This window comes from Phocoena sinus, chromosome 18 (assembly GCF_008692025.1).
Source record: "Phocoena sinus isolate mPhoSin1 chromosome 18, mPhoSin1.pri, whole genome shotgun sequence".
Lineage (NCBI taxonomy): Eukaryota > Metazoa > Chordata > Mammalia > Artiodactyla > Phocoenidae > Phocoena > Phocoena sinus.
Genome location: NC_045780.1, coordinates 368,241 through 391,592, shown reverse-complemented (window position 1 = coordinate 391,592; position 23,352 = coordinate 368,241). Strand labels below are relative to the sequence as shown.

General features: G+C 41.2%; 1 protein-coding gene across 6 annotated transcripts in view; it reads right to left on the bottom strand.

Moving 5' to 3' along the window:
* The window catches only part of MPHOSPH8 (M-phase phosphoprotein 8), a 49,857-nt gene extending 31,735 nt beyond the window's left edge, over positions 1–18,122 (bottom strand). For 2 of the 6 annotated variants that reach the window (XM_032610966.1, XM_032610967.1), the window contains exons 1-2: positions 17,679–18,119; positions 4,950–5,105 (exon numbers count right to left, since the gene is read on the bottom strand). In XM_032610966.1, the coding sequence (XP_032466857.1) occupies positions 4,950–5,105; positions 17,679–17,897 (375 nt within the window). In that variant the 5' untranslated portion in view covers positions 17,898–18,119. Of the gene's footprint in view, positions 1–4,949; positions 5,106–17,678 lie in introns of all 6 variants that reach the window. The other 4 variants (XM_032610969.1, XM_032610970.1, XM_032610971.1 and 1 more) reach the window with 3 other exon arrangements.
* Between the last annotated feature and the right edge of the window lie 5,230 nt (positions 18,123–23,352).

The window sequence follows — 23,352 nt, the reverse complement described above, 5'->3', positions numbered from 1 at the left end:
CTCTGTGTGAAATTATTATTTAGCATGTATCAAATGAATCAGTAGGTTAGTTGCACCAGGGTAATCCAGCCCTGGAGTAACTGGCCAGATTGAGTGAAGTCAGGACATAAAAAATAGCTACCATCTGATGAACAGTTGTTTGCCATCAAACAACAGGTATTAGATGATACAAAGGAATTAGTGTTAACTTTTAAAATAACTAAAAAATAGTCGAACAAAATTAAAACCACACATATCACAAGTCTGAGTACTTTCAGTATACTAGTAATCTGTCTTCTTACTCATTTTAATAGTTTCACACATAAAATAAACATATTATTTATTATCCAAATTAGGACAACTTTGAAAATGAACGGGACTCTGATCACAGTCACACCAGGTCGACAGGCTTTTAAGCTGGGGCTGGCCCGGGCAGGTCAGGGTCAGTCACCCTGCCCCACCTGCTCAACGCCCAGCCTACAGGAATGGTGATCAATACTGTGCATGAGGTGTGATGGCAAAACAACTGAACAAGGCACGCACACCCCAGCATCACTGCCTCTACCTAACCACCTCTGGAAACCATGAGCTTTTCAATAGTGCAACCGCTGCTCAAATAACTTTTGGAAGTTCACCCCTGCACTTTTAGAACCATCACCATGCTTTCCTTGGGTACAAAGAGGAGGCGTTACTAGAAATTTTCTTGCATGACATATAGATTCTTATGAAGACAATTCCAAAATAAATAATTTAAAACCATTTTGGGCCATGGAACTATTGGAATAAATGTTTACTTCACAAAATGTACACTCAAAAATAAAGCTTATTTGGGTGCACAAATTCTAATTCATTTTACATTAAGAGTACATATATTTATTATTTTATAGGCAGTATTTAAAAAAGCTATCCTCAGACAAATTTTAAAATAAAGGCAAAACTATCTCCTAGCTGAGTAGCAGGGACACAAATGATTATTAAAAAACACAGTTGTTTGCTGGTTAGAATATGTATTGATAAAAAATTATTTTAAAAGAAAGGCAGGGGCTTCCCTGGTGGCGCAGTGGTTAAGAATCCACCTGGCAGTGCAGGGGACACAGATTTGAGCCCTGGCCTGGGAAGAGCCCACATGCCACAGAGCAACTAAGCCCGTGCGCCACAACTACTGAGCCCGCACTCTAGAGCCCGCGTACCACAACTACTGAAGCCTGCACGTCTAGAGCCCATGCTCTGCAGTAAGAGAAGACACCACAATGAGAAGCCCACGCACCACAACGAAGAGTAGCCCCCGCTCACCACAACTACAGAAAGTCTGCAAGCAGCAACAAAGACCCAACACAGCCAAAAATAAAATAAAATAAATAAATTTAAAAAAAAAGAAAGGCAGAAGGCAAAATCCTTTTATATGGTACTACTCTTAAAAGTAAGATCATACATGGACAACTTGTAAGGCCCCTCAAGAGCAAAAGATACATATGATCTGTCTTCATAAAACTGTGACCATTTAAGGGTCTGGCCCATTTAAAACACTCTATATTTACTTGGGGAAGAAAAAAAAAAAGCTATCTCTAAAAAAAGAACCAAAAATGTAAAAACAATAAAGTGTTGCCATGACAGGCCAGCAGAGGTTCTTCTGTGTCATGTGACATCCATCATCAAAGCTCAAGCAGACCAGCGGCCGCCTTGTCCGTAGATTTTCAGTCACTAAAGATGAAGGTCTGGAGTGTCTCACACAAATGAATGTTAAATAGCACCTCAGTTTTTCTTTTTAGCTTCAAATACCCGATGGTCAGCAAAAAGGTAAAAAGGTATCCGAATGCTAAATGACAAAAAGTATTTTAATGAACAAATACCATTTCTGTATCATGTATATTTTCTGGTGAAGAGTATCAACAATCACTTTTTGGGGTATTTTAGAATCCATTCCTAACTTCTGTGATGCTTACTAAGTCCTAAGCAAGCAGTGCTCCCAGATTTAAGTAGATAAACTGACGAATCAAATAGTCTTAAATACTGCTGTAGTAAAACCTCTCCACAAGACAAAGATTTTGGTGAATGGGAAATATCACAGTTTTCACATAGGTAGCAAATGTTTGTTTCTTGCATGAACAGAATGATGACGAGATGAACAAAGCATTTCCTCCTACTGGCTCTCTATTTCTATACCTACAGTGAAAGAATCACAAGAACTTATGAACAGCAAAACTATTTTGCTGGGCTTCCCTGGTGGCGCAGTGGTTGAGAGTCCGCCTGCTGACGCAGGGGACACGGGTTCGTGCCCGGGTCCGGGGGGATCCCACATGCCGCGGAGCGGCTGGGCCCGTGAGACATGGCCGCTGAGCCTGCGCGTCCGGAGCCTGTGCTCCGCAGCGGGAGGGGCCCCGACGGTGAGAGGCCCGCGTACCGCAAAAAAACAAAAAAAACTATTTTGCTAAAGTGGGAAAAGGTTAGCTACCAGTGCATTTTTGCCATATGCCTGTCCACTGATACTACTTAATGATTAGGTCAAAAATTCATAGCAGTATAAATACTGGAATACTTTATAAAAGACAGAATTCAGGAGAAAGTTCACCTGACATAAGAAATAGAGGTTTCAGTCTTATAAAAATTCAAAATGTTGTTAGTGCCTAGAATTTTAAGTTACTTATAAAATAGTAAGGATAGCTTAGAAAAAGACACTTCCAAGTGGACAAGTGTCTTCCTAAAACTAGGACAAGGATTAAGAATAAGCCTCAGGGACTTCCCTGGTGGTCCAGTGGTTGAGAATCCACCTTCCAATGCAGGGGAAGTGGGTTCGATCCCTGGTCGGTGAACTAAGATCCCACAGGCCAAAGGACAACTAAGCCCACTCGCCGCAACTACTGAGTACCACAACTAGAGAGAAGCCCATGCACCACAACGAAAGATCCCACATGCCACAATGAAGATCCGGTGAGCCGCAACTAAGACCAGATGCAGCCAAATAAATTAAAAAATTTTTAAAAAAAAGAATAAGCCTCAAACAGACCAGTCGATCAGGAACCATTCTCATTCAGATTGTCATCAATAATTTTAAATCAAGAGAGTTGCAAGTTGGGTTTAACCAGAGCCTTGGTAAAGTGAAAGGGCCAATAAAGCCAGTATTCTATAAGTCAAGACTTCTTGGGAGAAGTTTCAGCAAACTTATCTCACTAATAAAAGCAGGAAAGTTAGCAATAAATTTAAGAAGATTTCAATAAAAATGTCTAAATTTTGAGAGTAATATGAACCAATCACTTAGTAAGACAGGTGCATTTGTATTTGTATAGTGTTTTTAGTGAAAGAAATAGGGAAGGAGGGAGAAGGCACCCATTCTAGAAAAGTGAAGTATAACTGCAGCAAAAAACTAAAGAAAACATTCTCTAATCTGAACTCATCTTGTAAAGGATTTCCTTTACAAAAATTTTAAAAGTACTGAAGGTTTTGCTTAGTAATTTAAAAACTGTATTTATTAAAGACCCTGCCACTACAGCATACAATTAAAAAACTGGTAATTCCACTCTTCTAAATGGATTTCAAACTACAGCCCAAACCAAAAGAAAACCTACCATAGTGGTTAAGAGTGTGGCTGCCTGTCTCTGTCACTACTAATGGGTGAATCTGGGCTGGCACTGAACTCACCTAAGCCTCCGTTTTCTCATCTTAATCCATGAAAGTGCTGGCCCAGAATTTGGCACAGACAGAGGACACGTGCTGGGTGAGCAGAAGCTGCCTCTATCACGGCTATTATTGTTAACAACCACTACACACAGTCAAGTCCCAATACTGTTTTTGTCATTTAAAAAATACTAAGTATGTAGTTGAAACTCAAATTGTAGGGAAAGAAGGGATCAATATTCAGCCCTTAAAAAATAACTTCAACAACTAAGACTCCTTATTGTGAGCAATTTTCACTATATAGTTCTAAGTTCAAGAACCTCTGTCAGTATTCTAAAAAATGATAATTATTTCTAATGAAAAAGAAAACTAAAAGCAAAAGCAGTAAGTTGAATTAGAGTCAGTTCAATTTATAAATAGAAGCTATAAATGAAACTTACAAAGAAAAGTAAAATGGGAAATTCTTAGAAGATTCATAAATAAAGCCAATTCAATAATGTGTGGAATATTAGAATCAAGGATAAAACAATGGACAAATCCATAGAAGGAAACTCTTAAACCAAGTTTGTGCATTAGTTTTAATGTTATCCCACTTTAGACCACCATCAAGTCTTTTTTCAAACTGCTGATGATAGAAGTTTAACTCATCTGAGTTCCTTTGAATTCTTTATCCTTCCTTACCACCAACAAGAGCTACTAAAAAACCATAAAGTGGTTAAAAATTGAAGTGGAAAAAGAAAAGAAAAACAGAAGACCCGGAGATAATCAGACCTGTGAATAATCTGAAACGGATTAAAATTTATAGCTTTATAAAGTGATCTAAGAATTGTTTGAATTAGCAGGAAAGTCAGACTTAGAAATATGTTAATAATGCTGATTAAATATGAGTATGTGTTGTATTTGTAATAGTAACATAAATTTTCCTCAGGTATACAGAAACATGATGAATATGACCATATTTAATGTGACCATAGTTAATAATACTATGATGAATAGCATAAAAAATATTCCTCAGGTATACAAAAACATGATGCTCACATCATGGACAAACAAGTAAAGTTTCAACACATCTCTTTTCTCCCCACTATCATCTTACTCTTAACTTAAAGGAAAATAACAACATGCCCCAACTATACCTGTATGTCACCTGCAATCACAGCTTGGCTACAGAAAAAAGAGCCTGGCAAAAATCAATGAAAGCGTTCTATGAGAATCAATTGGCTATACAGAACTTACAATAGGAATGTTGTATATTTTATTATTATTTGTAAATTCCTTACTATACATTCTGTATATTATTAAAATTTATAATAAACTTATTATACTAAAAACACCCACTATGAGATAAAACATAATACCTGGACATCCTTCTTCACTGGTTTAGCTTTGTTATCCGCAACTTTCTTCCTAAATTCAAGAAGAACTTCTTTACAGTCCTCAAGGTGAACCTCAGGCTCCCAGGTATCATCATCTGATGTGTATCCTTTCCATCGAACTTTATAAACGATCTTGCCCTGTTATATAAATTAAAGACAGGCAAATAAAGGATATTAGATTTGACTATAGTTCCAAAGCCATACAGTTGCTGAGAATACATGAACCAACCTGAAATGGAGATTAAAATCATGGTAAAGACTGTTCATCTCCTGAGATCATTTGTGAATTCCTTAAAATACACAATGAAAGTCCATCCGATCTAAGTACAGCTGTAGCTTCTCCCTCTGAGGGCAAGTGCTTACTGTAGTGGAATAATAAAATATCAGTCATATTTTAATCTGTCCCCTCCGAATGTGAATCAGCCTAAAAGCCTCTCTTAAAATGTTCTCTGCAAGACATGAGAAGCTGGTAATTGTAACAGTTTCTGGGGAGAAGGAAGGAAGGAGAGTCAATCTTCAATCTATTTTGCACGTATTACTTTTCACTTAATAACTAATTTTTAAATTAAATAACCACAATAAAACAAATGTAAAAAGAATGTTCATCTCCTGAAGCAAGTGGCAAAAACAAAAACAAAAACAGTATCACACCAAAAGCAAAAGCAACAAAAGCAAAAGTAAACAAGTCATACTACATCATACTAAAAAGCTTCTACACAGCAAAGGAAACCATTAATAAAATGAAAAGGCAACCTACTGAGTGGGAAGATATTTGCAAATCATATATCTGAGAGTCAATATCCAGAATACACAAAAAACTGATACAAGTAAAAAGCAAAAAACAATCTGATTTAAAAATGGGCAGAACTGAACAGTTTTCCAAAGAAGACATACAGATGGCCAACAGATAGCTAAAAAGATGCTCAACATCACTAATTATTAGAGGAATGCAAATCAAAACCACAATGAGTTGTCACCTCACACCTGTTAGAATGGCGATTATCAAAAACAGAAGAAATATCAAGTGCTGACGAGGATGTGGAGACAAAGACCTCTTTTTTGCACTTTTGGGTGAGACTGTAAATTGGTGTAGCCACTAAGAAAAACAGTATGGAAGACCCTCAAAAAATTAAAAACAGAACTACCATATGATTCAGCAATCCCACTTCTGGGTATTTATCAAAAGAAAATGAAAATACTAACTGGAAAAGATATATGTACCCCCATGTTCACCGCAGCATTAGTTACAATAGCCAAAAAGTGGAAACAATCCAAGTGACCATCAATAAATGAATACAGAAAATGCAGTATGTATATATAGACACACACATATATATCACATACATATATAATCATATACATCACACATATATGTATGTACACACACACACACAGAGTATTATTCAGCCATTAAAAAAAAGAATGAAGTCTTGCCATATGCAACAACATGGATGGACCTCAAGGGACTTACGATAAGTGAAATAAGCCAGAGAAAGATAAACACTACATGATCTCACTTACACATGTAATATAAAAAGAAAAACAGGGCTTCCCTGGTGGCACAGTGGTTAAGAAATCCGCCTGCCAATGCAGGGGATGCGGGCTCGAGCCCTGGTCCAGGAAGATCCCACATGCCGCGGAGCAACTAAGCCCGTGAGCCACAACTACTGAGCCTGCGCTCTACAGCCCGCGAGCCACAACTACTAAGCCCGCATGCCTAGAGACCGTGCTCCTCAACAAGAAAAGCCACCACAGTGAGAAGCCCGCGCACTGCAAGGAAGAGTAGTCCCAGCTTGCTGCAACTAGAGAAAGCCCCCACGCAGCAACTAAGACCCAAGGCAGCCAAAAATAAATAAATAAATAAATTTTTAAAAAGAAAAGAAAAACAAACAAACAAACAAAAAAACCCAAGCTCACAGATACAGAAAGCAGACTGGTGGTTGCCAGAGGCAAGGGTGGGGGTGGGAAATGGGTGAGGGGGTCAAGAGGCACAAACTTCCAGTTACAAAATAAATGTCACGGGGATGTAATAAATGTACAGCATGTGACCATAGTTAATAATACTGTACTGCATATTTGAAAGTTGCTAAGAATGCAGATCTTAAAAATTCTCACCACAAGAAAAACATTTTTAGATGTTAACTAGACTTACTGTGGTGATCATTTCACAATGTATACAAATATCAAATCATTATGTTGTACACCTAAAGCTATTATAATGTTATATATAATGTCAATAATACCTCAATTTTTTTTTTTTTTTTTGCGGTACGCGGGCCTCTCTCTGTTGTGGCCTCTCCCGTTGCGGAACACAGGCTCCGGACGCGCAGGCTCAGCGGCCGTGTCTCACGGGCCTAGCCGCTCCGCGGCATGTGGGATCCCTCCAGACCCAGGCACGAACCCGTGTCCCCTGCATCGGCAGGCGGACTCTCAACCACTGCACCACCAGGGAAGCCCAATACCTCAATTTAAAAAAAATTAAAATAAACAAACAAATAAAACCACAATACCATCAATCCATTTTTTTAATAAACCAAAGACTGAGGTCTTTTTCTGATTATATAAGCAATGTGCAGTCTTTGAAAATCAATGAAAAAGAGGAAAAAACAAACAAAAGTCACCTCAAAATACTGATAACAATTTGATCTATTTCCTTCACCTTTTGCATTTATAAGTATATATTTAATGTATATATACTTAAAACACTGGGATACTATCAGTTTTATCTTGCTTTCTCACTGATATATCAAACATTTCTTGCTTTAATATCTTCCAGAAACATTTTTAGTGACTGAACATTATTCCATCATATAAATACAACAAAAAATACATGGGCTTCCCTGGTGGCGCAGTGGTTGAGAGTCCGCCTGCCGATGCAGGGCACGCGGGTTCGTGCCCCAGTCCGGGAAGATCCCACATGCCGCAGAACGGCTGGGCCCGTGAGCCATGGCCGCTGAGCCTGCGCGTCCGGAGCCTGTGTTCCGCAACGGGAGAGGCCACAGCAGTGAAAGGCCTGCGTACCGCAAAAAAAAAAAAAAAAAGAGTAGTACAACTGAAATCCAAACCCAGGACCTGGGCTGCATGCAGAAAGTCAGCCCACACTGTGAAGGCAATACGTGTAAATGCCAAAGGCAGATGCGGGTAACACGTTCTAGTGAGTTGCCAAGAAGGAAGATCACTGTCTTTGAGAGAAGGAAAGTTTTTTAAGAGAATGAGGTCACATTTCTACCACGACAAAGAACACCAACTCTAAGACCCCAAATTGTCTCTCAGCCTACAAAGTCTAAAATGTTTACTATATGGCAATTTACAAAAAAAGTTCTGCCATATTCCACATCCACTTACAAAATTATCATTAAGCCATTTACATTTTTTCTTTGAAAAATTACCTGCTATGTTCCCACTTTCACCACTGCTATTCAACGTTGTACTGGAAGTTCTAGCCAGAGCAATTAGGTAAGAAAAAGCTATAAAATGCATCCAGGTTGGAAAGGAAGAAATGAAACTATATTCATGGATGTTATGATTCTATTTATAAAAAAATCCCAAAGAATACACAAGAAAGTAACCAGATCTAATAAATGAACTCAGCAAAGTTGCAGGGTACAATACACACAAAAATTAATTGTTTCTATACATCTGAAATGCCCAAACCAAAAATGAAATTAAGAAAGCAATTCCATTTACAATAGCATCTAAAGTATAAAATACTCAAGAATAAACTTAGCTAAGGACATAAAAGACTTGCATACTAAAAACTACAAAACACTGCTGAAAGAAATTAGAGAAGATACAAGTAAATGGAAAGACATCTGTGTTCTTTGGTAGGAAGACTTAATACTGTTAAGATGTCAACACTACCAAGGTGACCTCAGGTCCCTATCAAAATTCCAATAGGCTCGTTTGCAAAGGTAGTAAAGACAAACCACAAATTCATATGGAATTGGAAGAAGTCCTGAATAGGCAAAACAATCTTGAAAAAGAACAAATTTGGAGGACTCACACTTCTTGATTTCTAATTTTACTACAGAGCCACAATAATCAAAACAGTATGGTGCTGGCATAAGAACAGATACATGGAGTCCAGAAATAAACCCACACATCTAAGGCCAACTGATATTTCATAAAGGTGCCAAGTCCAATGAACAGGGACACAAATTGTGCTGGAACAACTGGATTTTCACATATGAAAGAATGAAGTTAAATTCCCTATCTCATACCATACACAAAAATTAACTCAAAATAGATCAAAGACCTAAATTTAAAAGCTAAAACCATAAAATTCTTAGAAGAAAACACAGGGGTAAATCTTCAGGACCTTGGATTTGACAATGAATTCTTGGATACAGGCATACCTAAGAGATATTGTGAATTTGGCTCCAGACCACTGCAATAAATATCACAATAAAGCAGGTCACACAATTTTTTCGGTTTTGCAGTGCATATAAATGTTATGTTTATATTTATACCTTGGTCTACTGAGTATGCAGTAGCATTATCTAAGAAAACAATGTACCTACCTTAATTAAAAAACACTTCATTGCTAAAAAATGCTAACCATCATCTGAGTCTCCAGTGAGCGGTAATCTTTTTGCCATAGTAACATCAAAAATCACTGGTCACAGATCACCATAACAAATATAGAAATAATGAAAAAGTGTGAAATATTGTGAGAATTACCAAAATGTGACACAGAGACATGAAGTGAGCATGTATATATGAAGTGAGCAAGGTATATATATAACATCAAAACATCAAAAGCCCAAACAAAAGAAAAAAATAGGTAAAATAACTTCATCAAAAACAAAAACTTTTGTGCGTCAAAGGACATTATCAATAGAGTGAAAAGGAAACCCATGTAACTGGAGAGAATATTTCCAAATGACATCTCATAAGGGATCAACATCCAGAATATATTTTTTTAAAAAAACTCCTCCAACCCCAAAACGAGACAACACAGTTAAATTAAAAATGGACAAAGGGGGGCTTCCCTGGTGGCGCAGTGGTTGGGGGTCCGCCTGCCGATGCAGGGGACACGGGTTTGTGCCCCGGTCCGGGAAGATCCCACATGCCACGGAGCGGCTAGGCCCATGAGCCGTGGCCACTGGGCCTGAGCGTCCAGAGCCTGTGCTCCGCAACGGGAGAGGCCACAACAGTGAGAGGCCCGTGTAACGAAAAAAAAAAAAAAAAAAAAATGGACAAAGGAAAGACATGAATAGACATTTCTCCAAGAAGATATACCAACGACCAATAACACATGGAAAGATGCTCAACATCATTAGTCCTTTGGGAAACGCAAATTTTAAAACCACAAGTTACTACCTCACACCCACTAGGTCAAACAAAAATACAGAAAGTAACAAGTGTTGGTGAGGATGTGGAGAAATGAGAACGTTCTCACATTGATGGTGGGAATCTGAAATGGTACAACTGCTGTGGAAAACAGTTTAGCAACTCCTCAAAAAGTTAAACAGAATTACCTCATAATCCAGTAATTCTTCTCCAAGGTATATACCCAAAAGAACTGAAAACAGAGACTCAAACAGATATCTGAACACACATTTCAGGGCAGCATTATTCACAATAGCTAAAAAGTGGGAAACAACCCAAACAAACAATCAACAGATGAATATATAAACAAAATGGGGTGTACACATATAATGGATTATTCAGCCTTAAAAGGGAAGGAAATTCTAACACATGCTACAATATGGATGAACCTTAAAAAACATTATGCTAGGTGAAATAAGCCAGACACAGAAGGAAAATGCTGAACTGGCCAAAAAGTTCGTTCTGTAAAAACCCAAATGAACTTTTTGGCCAACCCAGTATTTATGATTCCATTTATATGAAGTACCTAGAATAGGGAAACTCATGAAGACAGAAAGGAGAATAGTGGCTGCCAGGGGCTGAGGGGAGGGAGAAGACGGAATTAGTATTTAATGGGTACAGAGTTTCAGCTTGGGAAGATGGAAGAGTTCCAGAGCTGGATGGTGATGATGACTGCACATCAGTGTGGATGTACTTAATGCCACTGAACCACACACTGAAAAATGGTTGAAATGAAAAAGTTTAAGATACACATATAAAATCATATCTATAAACTACATCAACAATATTTTAGAGTTACCTGTTGTATCTTTTGCCCATTTTCTTGCTCATTTATGAGAATTTTTCTCTTTAATACTTCTTTTTTTGGCCTTGCCACGCGGCTTGCGGGATCAGTTCCCCCACCAAGGATTGAACCCGGGCTATGGCAGCGAAAGTGCCAAGTCGTAACCACTGGACTGCCAGGGGATTCCCTCTCTTTTTAATACTTGATGGCTATTAAATCTTTGTCATATATATTCTAAATTCTTGCTTTTCCAGATTTCTGATTTTTCTTTTCTGCTCAATACCCAATCTCACTGGGAAGCAAGAACATACTCATGCAATAGTCTTCTGCACGAACTGCAGAGCACCATTCTAGCTATACTCTTAACACTTGTCTGATTTTATTCACACAACCACCAAGGCAATAAACTTTCGAAACTGACTGCCAACCACTGTTCCCTCCCATTGCACCCTTCCATCATGCCCACACTGCCTTTCAATCATTCTGCCATCTGTAGAAAGACCAAGCATTAGCATCTAACAGGATTAGAAACTAAGAAATAGTGGGAAAAGAGTAGCCTCTTAACTTTCAGAAATAATCCTGAAAATCTTTATAATTTTAAAATAATAATTAAGAGTCTATGTTGGGAATTCCCTGGCAGTCTAGTGGTTAAGACTCCGAGCTTCCACTGCACAGGGCGTGGGTTTGATCCGTGGTCAGGGAACTAAGATCCTGCATGGTGGCCCCCCCCCCAAAAAAGAAAGAGAAAGCATGTCAGTTTAACAGTTCAGCTGTATAACTGGGTGCAGGGCAGTGATTATAACAACTGAAAATGCATGCGTATGCTTTTTAGCAAAACAGTGTGGAAAGAGAAAACTATTAATACACAACCTTGTAAGAGCTTCTATGAAGGCGCAGTTAAAACTGGAGATAAACCAAGGTGAGAGAGCGGCTTGCTTAGGTCCTCGTGGCGGCACTCCTGCTCTTGGCACAAATACCACAGGAGAAGTTACACTGCTACAGGGGAGTGGAGGGATGCCTGAATGTACCCAACACCAGGACTCAGAGACCAAAGATCCTTATCTGTGGGCCACCTTAGTTTTGTGTGCATAAAAATAGTGCTAAATGTGTTACTCAAAGTTGCTTTTAAAAAACACTATTTACTTTCAAATGGGCCAGAAAAAAATGTATATAAATAAAGAGAGAAAAAAATAAAGCCAATATCAACAACTGGGGGATCTGGGTAAAGGCGTATGGGAGATTCTACACAATTCTTGCAACTTTTCTGATGATTAAAAAAAAAAAGGCAGTAATGAACACATATAAATTTAATACTTGTTATCAATTAGGTTTGATCTAGTCAATGAGAATGAGGGAGTATTAACAATCATTCTCAAGTACAAGGAATACATCTCAATTTTAGCTCCAGATTTAACTGACTGATAATTGTTAACAGCCTTCATTTCAGCAGTTTTGCTTCATTCATTTATTCAACAAATATTTACTGAGGGTCACTGTGTATAGCAGTATACAAAACAAATGAAAACCTGAATTACATGTTTTTTTATAAGACTAATGTCAACCCAAATATCGCCCAAGACTTTGCTGTATATTAAGAAATTTCATGATAGCCCTGGGATCTATAAACTTATCTTCAAAATTCCCCAAATGTCTATTTTCTTGGTAGCCACATTTTCTTTTCGCTTAATCAGTGGGACATCCTCTTATCCTCTTAGGTTGTATATACTAGATAATTAGCTAAAAATTTTTGTTGGGCTTCCCTGGTGGCACAGTGGTTAAGAATCCGCCTGCCAATGAAGGGGACACGAGTTCGAGCCCTGGTCTGGGAAGATCCTACATGCCACGGAGCAACTAAGCCCATGCGCCACAACTACTGAGCCTGTGCTCTAGACCCACGAGCCACAACTACCGAGCCCGTGTGCCACAACTACTGAAGCCCGCGTGCCTAAAGCTCATGCTCTGCAACAAGAGAAGTCACCACAATGAGAAGCTGGCGCACTGCAACGAAGACCTAATGCAGCCAAAAATAAAAAATAAAATAAATTTATAAAAAAGAAAAAGCAGAAATAAATGAAATAATAAAGAAATATATAATCTAACACTAAAAAAGGGTAACATCACAACAAACTTTGGTTTATTCTATGAACACAAAGTTGATTTAACATTAGGAAATCAATGTAGTTTATCACATTAGTGATATAAGGGAGAAAAATTATGTGATCATCTTAACAGATGCAGGAAAAAATTTAATAAAATTCAACATCCTTTCGCAATAAAAGTATTTAGCAACTAGAAATAAATGGAATTTCTTTAACAAAGGGTAAATACACAAAAATTAATTGTATGAGCAACAAATAAGACAATGAAACTTTTCAAAAGACCATTTACCACTGCATCAAAAATATCAATTATACCTAAAAATCAACTTACTAAGACCTCAACACAGAAAGCTATAAAACATTATTGAAAGAAATTAAATTGATCCTAAATTTACCCACAGATTCAATGCGAATCCCAATAAAAATTCAAAGTTTTTAATGTGTGCAAGGAAATTGACAAGTTGATTCTAAAATTTATAAGGCATTATTAAAGAATAGACAGATTTGCTCAATGAAACCTGATCCCTACATTACACTATACACAAAATCAATTCCAAGTGAAATGTAAATATAAAATCTGAAAGGCAAAACAACAGAGCTTTCAGAAAAAAAAAAAAAAAAAAAGAGAATATTTAGGGTAGGGAAAGATTTCTCAAACCAGACATAAAAAGCACTCAACATTGGGCTTCCCTGGTGGCGCAGTGGTTGGGAGTCCGCCTGCCGATGCAGGGGACACGGGTTCGTGCCCGAGTCCGGGAGGATCCCACGTGCCGCCGAGTGGCTGGGCCCGCGCGTCTGGAGCCTGTGCTCCGCGACGGGAGAGGCCACAACGGTGAGAGGCCCGCGTACCGCAAAAAAAAAAAAAAAAAAAAAGCACTCAACATCAAGACAAAGATTAAGTTTTTCTACATTAATCATATGAATTTCTACTGACCAAAAAAGACACAGTAGGAAAATAGATATACATGACATCACCCACAAAGGATTTGAATCTAGAATACAACAAATTGATAAAGAAAGACAAAGTAGAAAGAGATCTGAACAGGCACTTCATAAAAGATAACCAAATGACCAAAAAATAAGTATTGGATTGGCCAAAAAGTCCGATTTTTGGCCAACCCAATATATGAAAAGATGCTCAGTGATTTCAACACTGATTACTAGCACAGAATCCAGAGAAATATAAATTATAAGTAGGAAATACCATCAGATACCCCACCAGTACTGGCTAAAAGTATAAAGACTGACAATATCAAGCGCCGATAGGATGCTTAACAAAAGGAATTCTCATAAAACATTAGCAATAGTGTAAATTGGTACAACCAATTTCAAAAACAGTTTCCACTTAAAGCTGAAGACACATGCATCCTGTCTGAACAATTCCACTCCTAGGTGTACACAACCAAGAGAAACATTTGTGCACAATACACCAGGAGACGTGTTCAATAAAGTTCACAGAAGCATTATTCACAATAACCAAAAACTGGAAACCCAAATGCCCATCAACAGTAGAAAAGAGAGACTGTAATATGTTCATACAACTGAATACAGTTGACCCTTTAAAAACATGGGTTTGAACTGCGGGGTCTACCTATATGCAGATATTTTTCAATAAATATATTGGAAAATTTGGACTTCCCTGGTGGCACAGTGGTTAGGAGTCTGCCTGCCAATGCAGGGGACACGGGTTCAAGCCCTGGTCCGGGAAGATCCCACATCTCTTTTGATGTCCATTTGATGTTTCACTTTTGATGCTGCGGAGCAACTAAGCCCGTGCACCACAACTACTGCGCCTGCACTCTGGAGCCCGTGAGCCACAACTACTGAGCCCATGTGCCACAACTACTGAAGCCCACACGCCTAGAGCCCGTGCTCCACAACAAGAGAAGTCACTGCAATGAGAAGCCCACACACCGCAATGAAGAGTAGCCCCCGCTCACCACAACTAGAGAAAGCCTACGTGCAGCAACAAAGACCCAACACAGCCAATATATATATATATATATATATGTGTATATATGTATATATGAAAATTTTTTGGAGATTTCCGACAATCTGAAAGAAGTCACAGACGAAACACATAGCCATAAGTACTGAAATGATTAAGCAAAAGGTATGCAATGAATGCATAAAGTATATGTAAATACTGGTCGATCATCACAAAGACATAAGGTGTGTGATATTTAATGTAAAATTAATGTGTTAGTTTTCTTAACGTTTTATAACTTTGCTTTCAAAGAATTATATTACCATATTCTTTTCTAATTGGAGAAAGTGAGTATTAGATTATTACAGGTAAGTGACTTCTTTAAAAACGTAATAATGTTTCTGATACTGTACTATGAATATGACTGTAATACCATACGCCACAAAAATTTTCTAACAATTCATTCATTAGTGTCTAGGCTAGGCTACTGGGAAGCAATTTTATCGATTACACTAGGCTACCATAAAGTATGAATCAATAAACTTTTTCACATTATCTTTTCATTTTTGATGTCCAGTGCTGGTAATACATATAACATCTACAGTGTTTTGTATCATATAAGACAATATTGATGTAGGTTCTGACAAGCAATTCATCTCATAAACAGAAGATGTATACTTAGGGTGTAAATTACTGTAAATATATTTTCTCTTCCTTCTGATTTTTAAAATATTTTCTTTTTAGTTTACTTTTTAATTAAGGATACAGTATACAATACACATAATATACAAAATATGTGTTAACTGACTGTTTCTACTATGGGTAAGACTTCCCCTTCTGGTAGAAGGCTATTAGTTAGGTTTTGGGGGAGTTTCTAAGTGGCTTTTCAGCTGTACAGGGGTCAGGCACCCCTAGGCCCCAAGTTGTCTGAGGGCCAACAACTATGCAGCAATGAAAAGGAAAGAAACTATAGCTCCAACAACATGGAATAAATCTCACAAAGATATTGTTGAGCAAAATATGCAGACACACACCAAACAAATATAGTGAGATTCCATTTAAATGAAAGAAAAAAAATTTTTTTAATGTGGGGCTTTAGGTACAGTGCCTACAGTTCTTTGGAACTGGCAAAATTGAATATTGTAAAAGAAGTGAATCAACAATTCTGAAGATATTACCCTCCTAACCAAATATTTTCTGAATATCTTTCACCTGCCAAGCACTGTGTTAAACGCAGGTGATACACCTATCACCTCAAGGTGCTTACAAGGTATCTGGGAAAATTATACATAGAAATGTCTCTATCTTTACTGCAACTAACAATAAGACTGATGACGCTGGATTTCGGTTATTTATTCCCCACTGTACAGGAGAATGCTCCGGACGCGCAGGCTCAACGGCCATGGCTCACGGGCCCAGCCGCTCCGCGGCATGTGGGATCTTCCCAGACCGGGGCACGAACCCGTGTCCCCTGCATCGGCAGGCGGACTCTCAACCACTGCGCCACCAGGGAAGCTCCAGGAGAATCTTTAATGTCAGCAACTGTGTATGCTACAACTCATCTCTATATCCTCAGGACCTAACACAGCACCTACCCATGCAGTAGTTGAAAACAAAAAAAGGCTGCTGAATGAATGGACAAAAAAAATTAATATAAGGTAGCGTATGACAAATGGGAAATAACAGACAATAAAAAGAACACAGGGGGACTTCCCTGGTGGAGCAGTGGTTGAGAGTCCGCCTGCCGATGCAGGGGACGCGGGTTCGTGCCCCGGTCCGGGAGGATCCCACATGCCGCGGAGCGGCTGGGCCCGTGAGCCATGGCCGCTGAGCCTGTGCGTCCGGAGCCTGTGCTCCACAACGGGAGAGGCCACAGCAGTGAGAGGCCCGAGTACCCAAAAAATAAATAAATAAATAAAAAGAACACAATATACAGAACGACCATCGTGTAGGGCCTTTGGTCATCTTACACCTATTTACTAAAACAGATTATTTTCCCATTGCCCATCTTCCCACCCTCTCACCTTCCCCCAGCCTCCAGCCCACAATTCATTCACTCAATCTGATATACACAAAGCAATCACGGCATGCTAGGCACTGGGTTAAAGTGCCAGCGATAACAAATTAATAAAAAGCATAGTCTACCAAAGGAGCTTACAATCTAGCAGGAGACAAACATGTAAAGAACGATAAGCTTGAAGGGCATAAATGGGGAAGCACCACACTCTGCGGGGACCAGGGTGAAACACGGCTTTCACAGAGACACTGAGCGGGAAGCGCCGGGCAGGGCGCGGCGAGGAACTCAAGGCTCCTGCGAGGCTGCTGGCACACGCCGCACAGGGAGAGCGGGCGAGGATGCTCAGGCTCTCAGACCCGAGACGCCGTCCCCCGGGGATGGGGATGGGGATGGGGATGGCGCGGACGGGGCCTAAGAAGGAAGCCTCCTCTCAATGTCCCCGCGCCGTGGACGTCCGTCTACACCGCCTCCAGCGCCTCCGGAGCGGGCAGCACCACCCCGGCCGCGCCGACCGCCGCGCGTGAGCCTCCCCCGGCCTAGGCCCCGCACGTACCCCATCGATCTTCATGTCCAGGATTTTCTCCACCTCGAACACATCCTCGCCGTCATCCTCACTGTCCCCGACGGCCTCCGCTCCTTTCGCGACCGCGTCCTTCTCTTTGCCTACCGCTCCTCCTCCCTCTCCTTCGACTCCGAGCGACTTGCCACTGCCGTCGGCACCCGATCCAGGAACTGCAGCCGCGGTCGCCCCCTCCGCCTCCGCCGCAGCCATAACGGAGCTCTGCCAGCCGCGGGGAGAACGGTTGCGACGCGCGCCCCGCGCTCGGCCCCGAACCCCCGCCAGCAGGATACCGCTGACTAGAAAACACCAATGGCGGGCTCGGGACCCCAGAGCGACGCGCGCGCACAACAATCACGTCAGGCGGGCGCGCCGGAGCCCCGCACCACCCACAGGAAGCGGGTGGGGTGGCCGAGAGGGGGTGCCCCGGGCGGAAGGAAGAGCAGGCCGATGGAGGCGCTAGGAGAGGCCGCGGTGTGGCGCCGGTGGGCGGGGCTTGAGGAGCGTGGGCGGGGTGTGGGCTGAGGGGAAGAGAGCCGCGGAGCGGAGGCTGCACTGTAGCGCTAGTGGGCGGGGATTGCGGAACTTGGGCGAGAAGTGGGCGGGGCGAGAGGGTCAGCGCGCGGGTCAGGTTCGTGGTGAGTTCTCTTCGTGCCGCCCGCTGCCCAGAGCAGGTGACCCTTATCTGGGTGATTTTGATTCGATTAACGCCTGTGAAGGATCCAATCAAACACAGCTCATAGTGCTGTTATATTTTAGGGAGTGCTGTTTAAAGATAAGGAAAACATTTATTTTCCAATTTCTAGTAGGGTTTTGTTTTGTTTTGTTAATTCCCTGATTTTTCTGAGAAAAATCAGAGGAGGTGATAAAAGTAATTTGTACACGTTATGAATGATTGACAAAAATAGTCACCCCTCAAAGTGAATTGTCGCCCAGAGTTGCTAGGTGAAATATTTCTCAGTTTGAATTGCAAATAAGCAAATAAAGTCTTTGTAGCAGCGAGCTTTTTATTTAACAGTGAACTTTGTCGACTGAAAATAAATGCACAAGGTGAGAGTTGCGAGTTGGGTTTTATTTGGGGCAAAATGAAAGCTATGTCCAGGGCACAGCGCCTCAGCAGCTCAGGGCCTGGGTGACCAGCCAGCAGACGAGCGGTCAAGCACGCGCTGCTGCTGGCCACGAGGAGCGGACGCCCCGTTAATGATTTTGTGCCTTTCTAGATGTGAGGGGGGGCGAGAACCGGGCTCCTAAAACCTTCTCCAGCTTTTCCCAGAGCACAGAGCACCTCACTCCTGATCTCCGCCCTGAGCTCCTCTCAGGGGGACTTGAAGGTCCGCAGCTGTGGTGGCTAATCACCTCATCCTCGAGTGACAATTTTCACCTGGCAACTTAATTTACAAAATTAACTCTTTTAAATGGGCTCCCTGAGTTCATTTAAGACTATGATCTGGCAGGCGCCTTTTGAGAGCAGCGCCAGATGTTTGAGTTGGCTCACAGAAGGCATCCTAGGCATTAGGAACACAGCGATCGCTACACCATAGCCTGCCCGCCAGGCACTCTCATCTCTAAGGGAAGACACAGCAATTCTAATGCTTCCATATTTTTTTTGATAAGTTTAAAAAATATTATAAAGCAACGTTAGTTGATGGGGGACAGCTAATTGTTTCACAAGAATTCCAGCTAACAAGTATAGAAGAAAAAATAGAGAACCACAATATTTCATAAAATGATTCAGACAACAGAATCGTTAGCTGAATGAAGAGAAACTGGATGCCAAAGTATCTGTCCACAGGTGAGTGTTGGCTGCAGGCAAACAACTCCACAGTGGAAACCTGCTGCTCAATGTTAGCATTATTAAAGTAGAACAACCAGCCTTCATGGCTCATGTTGACAGAAATGCTGATCCTTAATCTACTCAGGACTTTAGATCTAATTTCCAGTTTACAAGAAATATGGGGAAAGAGAAATGGAAACAGACATGTCCAGAATGTGGGACATCGTGTAGGGGAGCCAACCCGTTTCCTCAGCAGCAAAAGAAGAGGGAAGACAAGGCTGTTCTAAGCTTCCAAAAACTTGACAAAGCATTTTAAGTCTTGAGGGAGTTAATTACACTACTTACTCTGCTTTTATGTATTTTTGAAATTAAGTATATATGTTCATTGTAAAATTTTTTCAATTAATTCAAAAATGTATAAGATAGAAATAAAGTTCCTATTCCTTAAAGGTAACTAGTTTGGAATATGACATGATGAATTTTTATCTCATACATATATAAACACCCATTTATACAACTTTTTTTTTTTTTTTTTGCGGGCCTCTCACTGTTGTGGCCTTTCCCATTGCGGAGCACAGACTCTGGATGTGCAGGCTCAGTGGCCATGGCTCACGGGCCCAGCCGCTCCACGACACGTGGGATCCTCCCGGACCGGGGCACGAACCCGTGTCCCCCGCATCGGCAGGCAAACCCCCAACCACTGCGCCACCAGGGAAGCCCTTATACAGCTTTTGAAATGAGCGCTATTGCACATGCTCTGCCACTGCACTGTGTGTGTATGCACATATAATACATGCATGTGTTGGTGTGTCCATATTTCTGTAAGATGAATTTCTAGAAGTAGAGTTCCTACTAGCGGAATTTATATGTCAAAGAGCGTAGTGATTTAATTTTTTCTTCCAGTTTTATTGAGATGTAATTGACACACAGCACTGTGTAAGTTTTAGATGTACAGCATAATGGTATGACTTACATACGCGATGAAATGATGGCCACGGTAAGTCTAGTGAACATCCATCATCTCAAATCGACACAAAATAAAAGAAAAATACTTTTCCTGTGAAAAGAGCGCTTGGGATTTAGTCTCCGAACGACCCTTTTATGTAACACACAGCAACGCTCATCCCATTCGTCACGCTGCACATCACGACCCTAGTACTTACTTGTCGTATGACTGGAAGTTTGCACCTTTGGACCACCTTCGCGCACTCTCCCCTTCCACCACCCCCATCTCTGGTAACCACAGGTCTGATCTCTTTTTCCATGAGTTTGCTTGTTTCTTTTGGAAGCATAATTGACCTACAACACTGTATTAGTTCCTGGTGCATAACATAGTAATTCGATATTTCTATACATTATGAAATGACCACCGCATTGTGATTTAAATTTTGATAAACATTGCAAAATTTTGTTTTACTAGTATACGTCTCCAGTAACAATGTAAGGAGGTACCCGGTTTGTCCTCTGTAATCACATCAAGCAAACAAGCAGGGCAGGCCAGGGCCAAGACCTGACTGATTTGGCCAGTAAAGATATAACAAGCCCGTTTCAGATTTAGATGGTTTATACATATATAAACAGCAAAAGGCAGAGTAGTCAAAGATGCCAGCTCCCCTTGGCCTTGGGCCCACGGCCCCGAACGGAGCCGGATGTCTGCAGTGTGAGTGGTGGGACAGGTCCTGAGCTTCTTGCCTCATCGGGGAGGAAGGTGGGAGGAGGCCTTTAGGCAGCTCCTCACAAGCCTCCCATTCCCTCGGGCACCAGCAGGCTCACAGGGTCCCTCATCAGGGTGTTGGGAGCCACTGGAGAGGCAGACGGGCAGGCCCCGCAGCAGGAAGGAAACCCTGCACCTGTGTGCGTGAGGGGTGATGGGCAGGACGGGTGGGAGGACAGCCAAGACTGTATGTCAGTCTTGGCGCAGTGGTTGAGAATCTGCCTGCCGATGCAGGGAACGTGGACTCGTGCCCTGGTCCGGGAAGATCCCACGTGCCGCGGAGCAACTAGGCCTGTGAGCCATGGCCGCTGAGCCTGCGCGTCCGGAGCCTGTGCTCCGCAACAAGAAAGGCCGCAATAGTGGGAGGCCGGCGCACCGCGATGAAGTAGTGGCCCCCGCTTGCCGCAACTGGAGAAAGCCCTCGCACAGAAACGAAGACATAACACAGCCATAAATAAATAAATAAATAAATAAATAAATAGTTTTTTAAAAAAAGACTGTATGTCAAAGACACCGGGGTTCTACGTAAAGACAGAGCGGAAATGGGCTGGAAGGCACCGTGTGGAGTAGGCTGGACAGAGACCTCACTCCCTTCACAAGAAAAACTCAAGATGGATCAGAGACCTAAACAAACAATGCAAAACTATAAAACTTCTAGAACATAACATAGGAGAAAATCTAGATGGCCTTCGTTTGGTGATGAGATTTTTAGATGCAACACCAAAAGCAAGATCCACCAAAGAATTGCTCGGGACACCTAGTTTCTCTAAATAATAAGAAAGGTGTCCAGGGACTTCCCTGGCGGTCCAGTGGTTAGGACTCCGTGCTTTCACTGCCGGGCCGGTTGGATCCCTGGTCAGGGACCTGCGATGCCACAAGCTGTGTGGTGCAGCCAAAAAAAAAAAAAAAAAAAATGCTGCGCAGGGATCTGCAGATGAGGGTCCAGCAGGGAGCGTGCACACCAAGTGCCAGGTGGGCCCAGGTTCAACACCCGGCCCAGAAAAAGGCTTGTTTCCTTCCAGCTTGCTCAGCCTGGCTGCACCGGCTCCCTGCCAGCCTCCTGAGAGGGGAGAAGGAAATAAGCTTCCAGCACCACCCCGCTGCATCTCTCATCACCTTAAAGTATTCAAACACAGAAAGTCTGTAATACTGGAATTAAAAATTTTTTTATTAAAAAAACTTTTTTTTTTGGCTGTGCTGCTCAGCTTGTAGGATCTTAGCTCCCCAACCAGGGGTGGAACCTAGGTCCCCGGCACTAAAAGCTCGGAGTCCTAACCACTGGACTCCCAGGGAGTTCCCTGGAATTTTAATTTTATAATTGCTTGTTCGCTCATTAAAACAATAGACTGCTTCCACTTATTTTAAAGTGATTGCTACACTGAATAAAATCATAATTAGATTTCATTATAGGTATCTATCAGTGTCTGATTACTGTATACATGGAAGCATGAAAAAAGTTTAAAAGACAAGTCCATGTGCTTCAGCCTTGACTGTACTTAAGAAGTCTGTGAAGAGGGGAAGTGGTGTATCCGGGTTGGGGCCCCAGCAGCTGTTTGGTGGCAGAGTCCTTGTCTTTCCCCAGCTCGAGCCGTTGGCAGATAGATGGATACTGCCCTTCAATTCTTCTCAGCCATTCACTTGCTTTCTTTATTTTCTCAAAATCCCAGGGAATATTCCTAGATTAAAAACATTTTTCCATCAACTTCAGAATATAATTATATATGAAATGTAATGTGGTAGCAAATCCAGCACATTATATCAGACAAAATCTGTCAAAAATTATGATGCTTAGTAAAAGCAGTTCTCTCTGACTTTTTTCTTTTCCTTTCTGACATTTTATGAAAGTTCTTCCAGTGGCCTGACATGGTGCTTTGAACTTATTCAAAACATTTGAAATATAGTAACCTCCTCGCTGCCCGGCTTCCACATGCTTCGCAGACGTTCTTGTTGCCTCCAGGACAACTCAAGCTTCTTTTTTTTTTTAATATCTTTATTGGAGTATAATTGCTTTACAATGGTGTGTTAGTTTCTGCTTTATAACAAAGTGAATCAGTTATACATATACGTATGTTCCCATATCTCTTCCCTCTTGCGTCTCCCTCCCTCCCACCCTCCCTATCCCATCCCTCTAGGTGATCACAAACCACCGAGCTGATCTCCCTGTGCCATGCGGCTGCTTC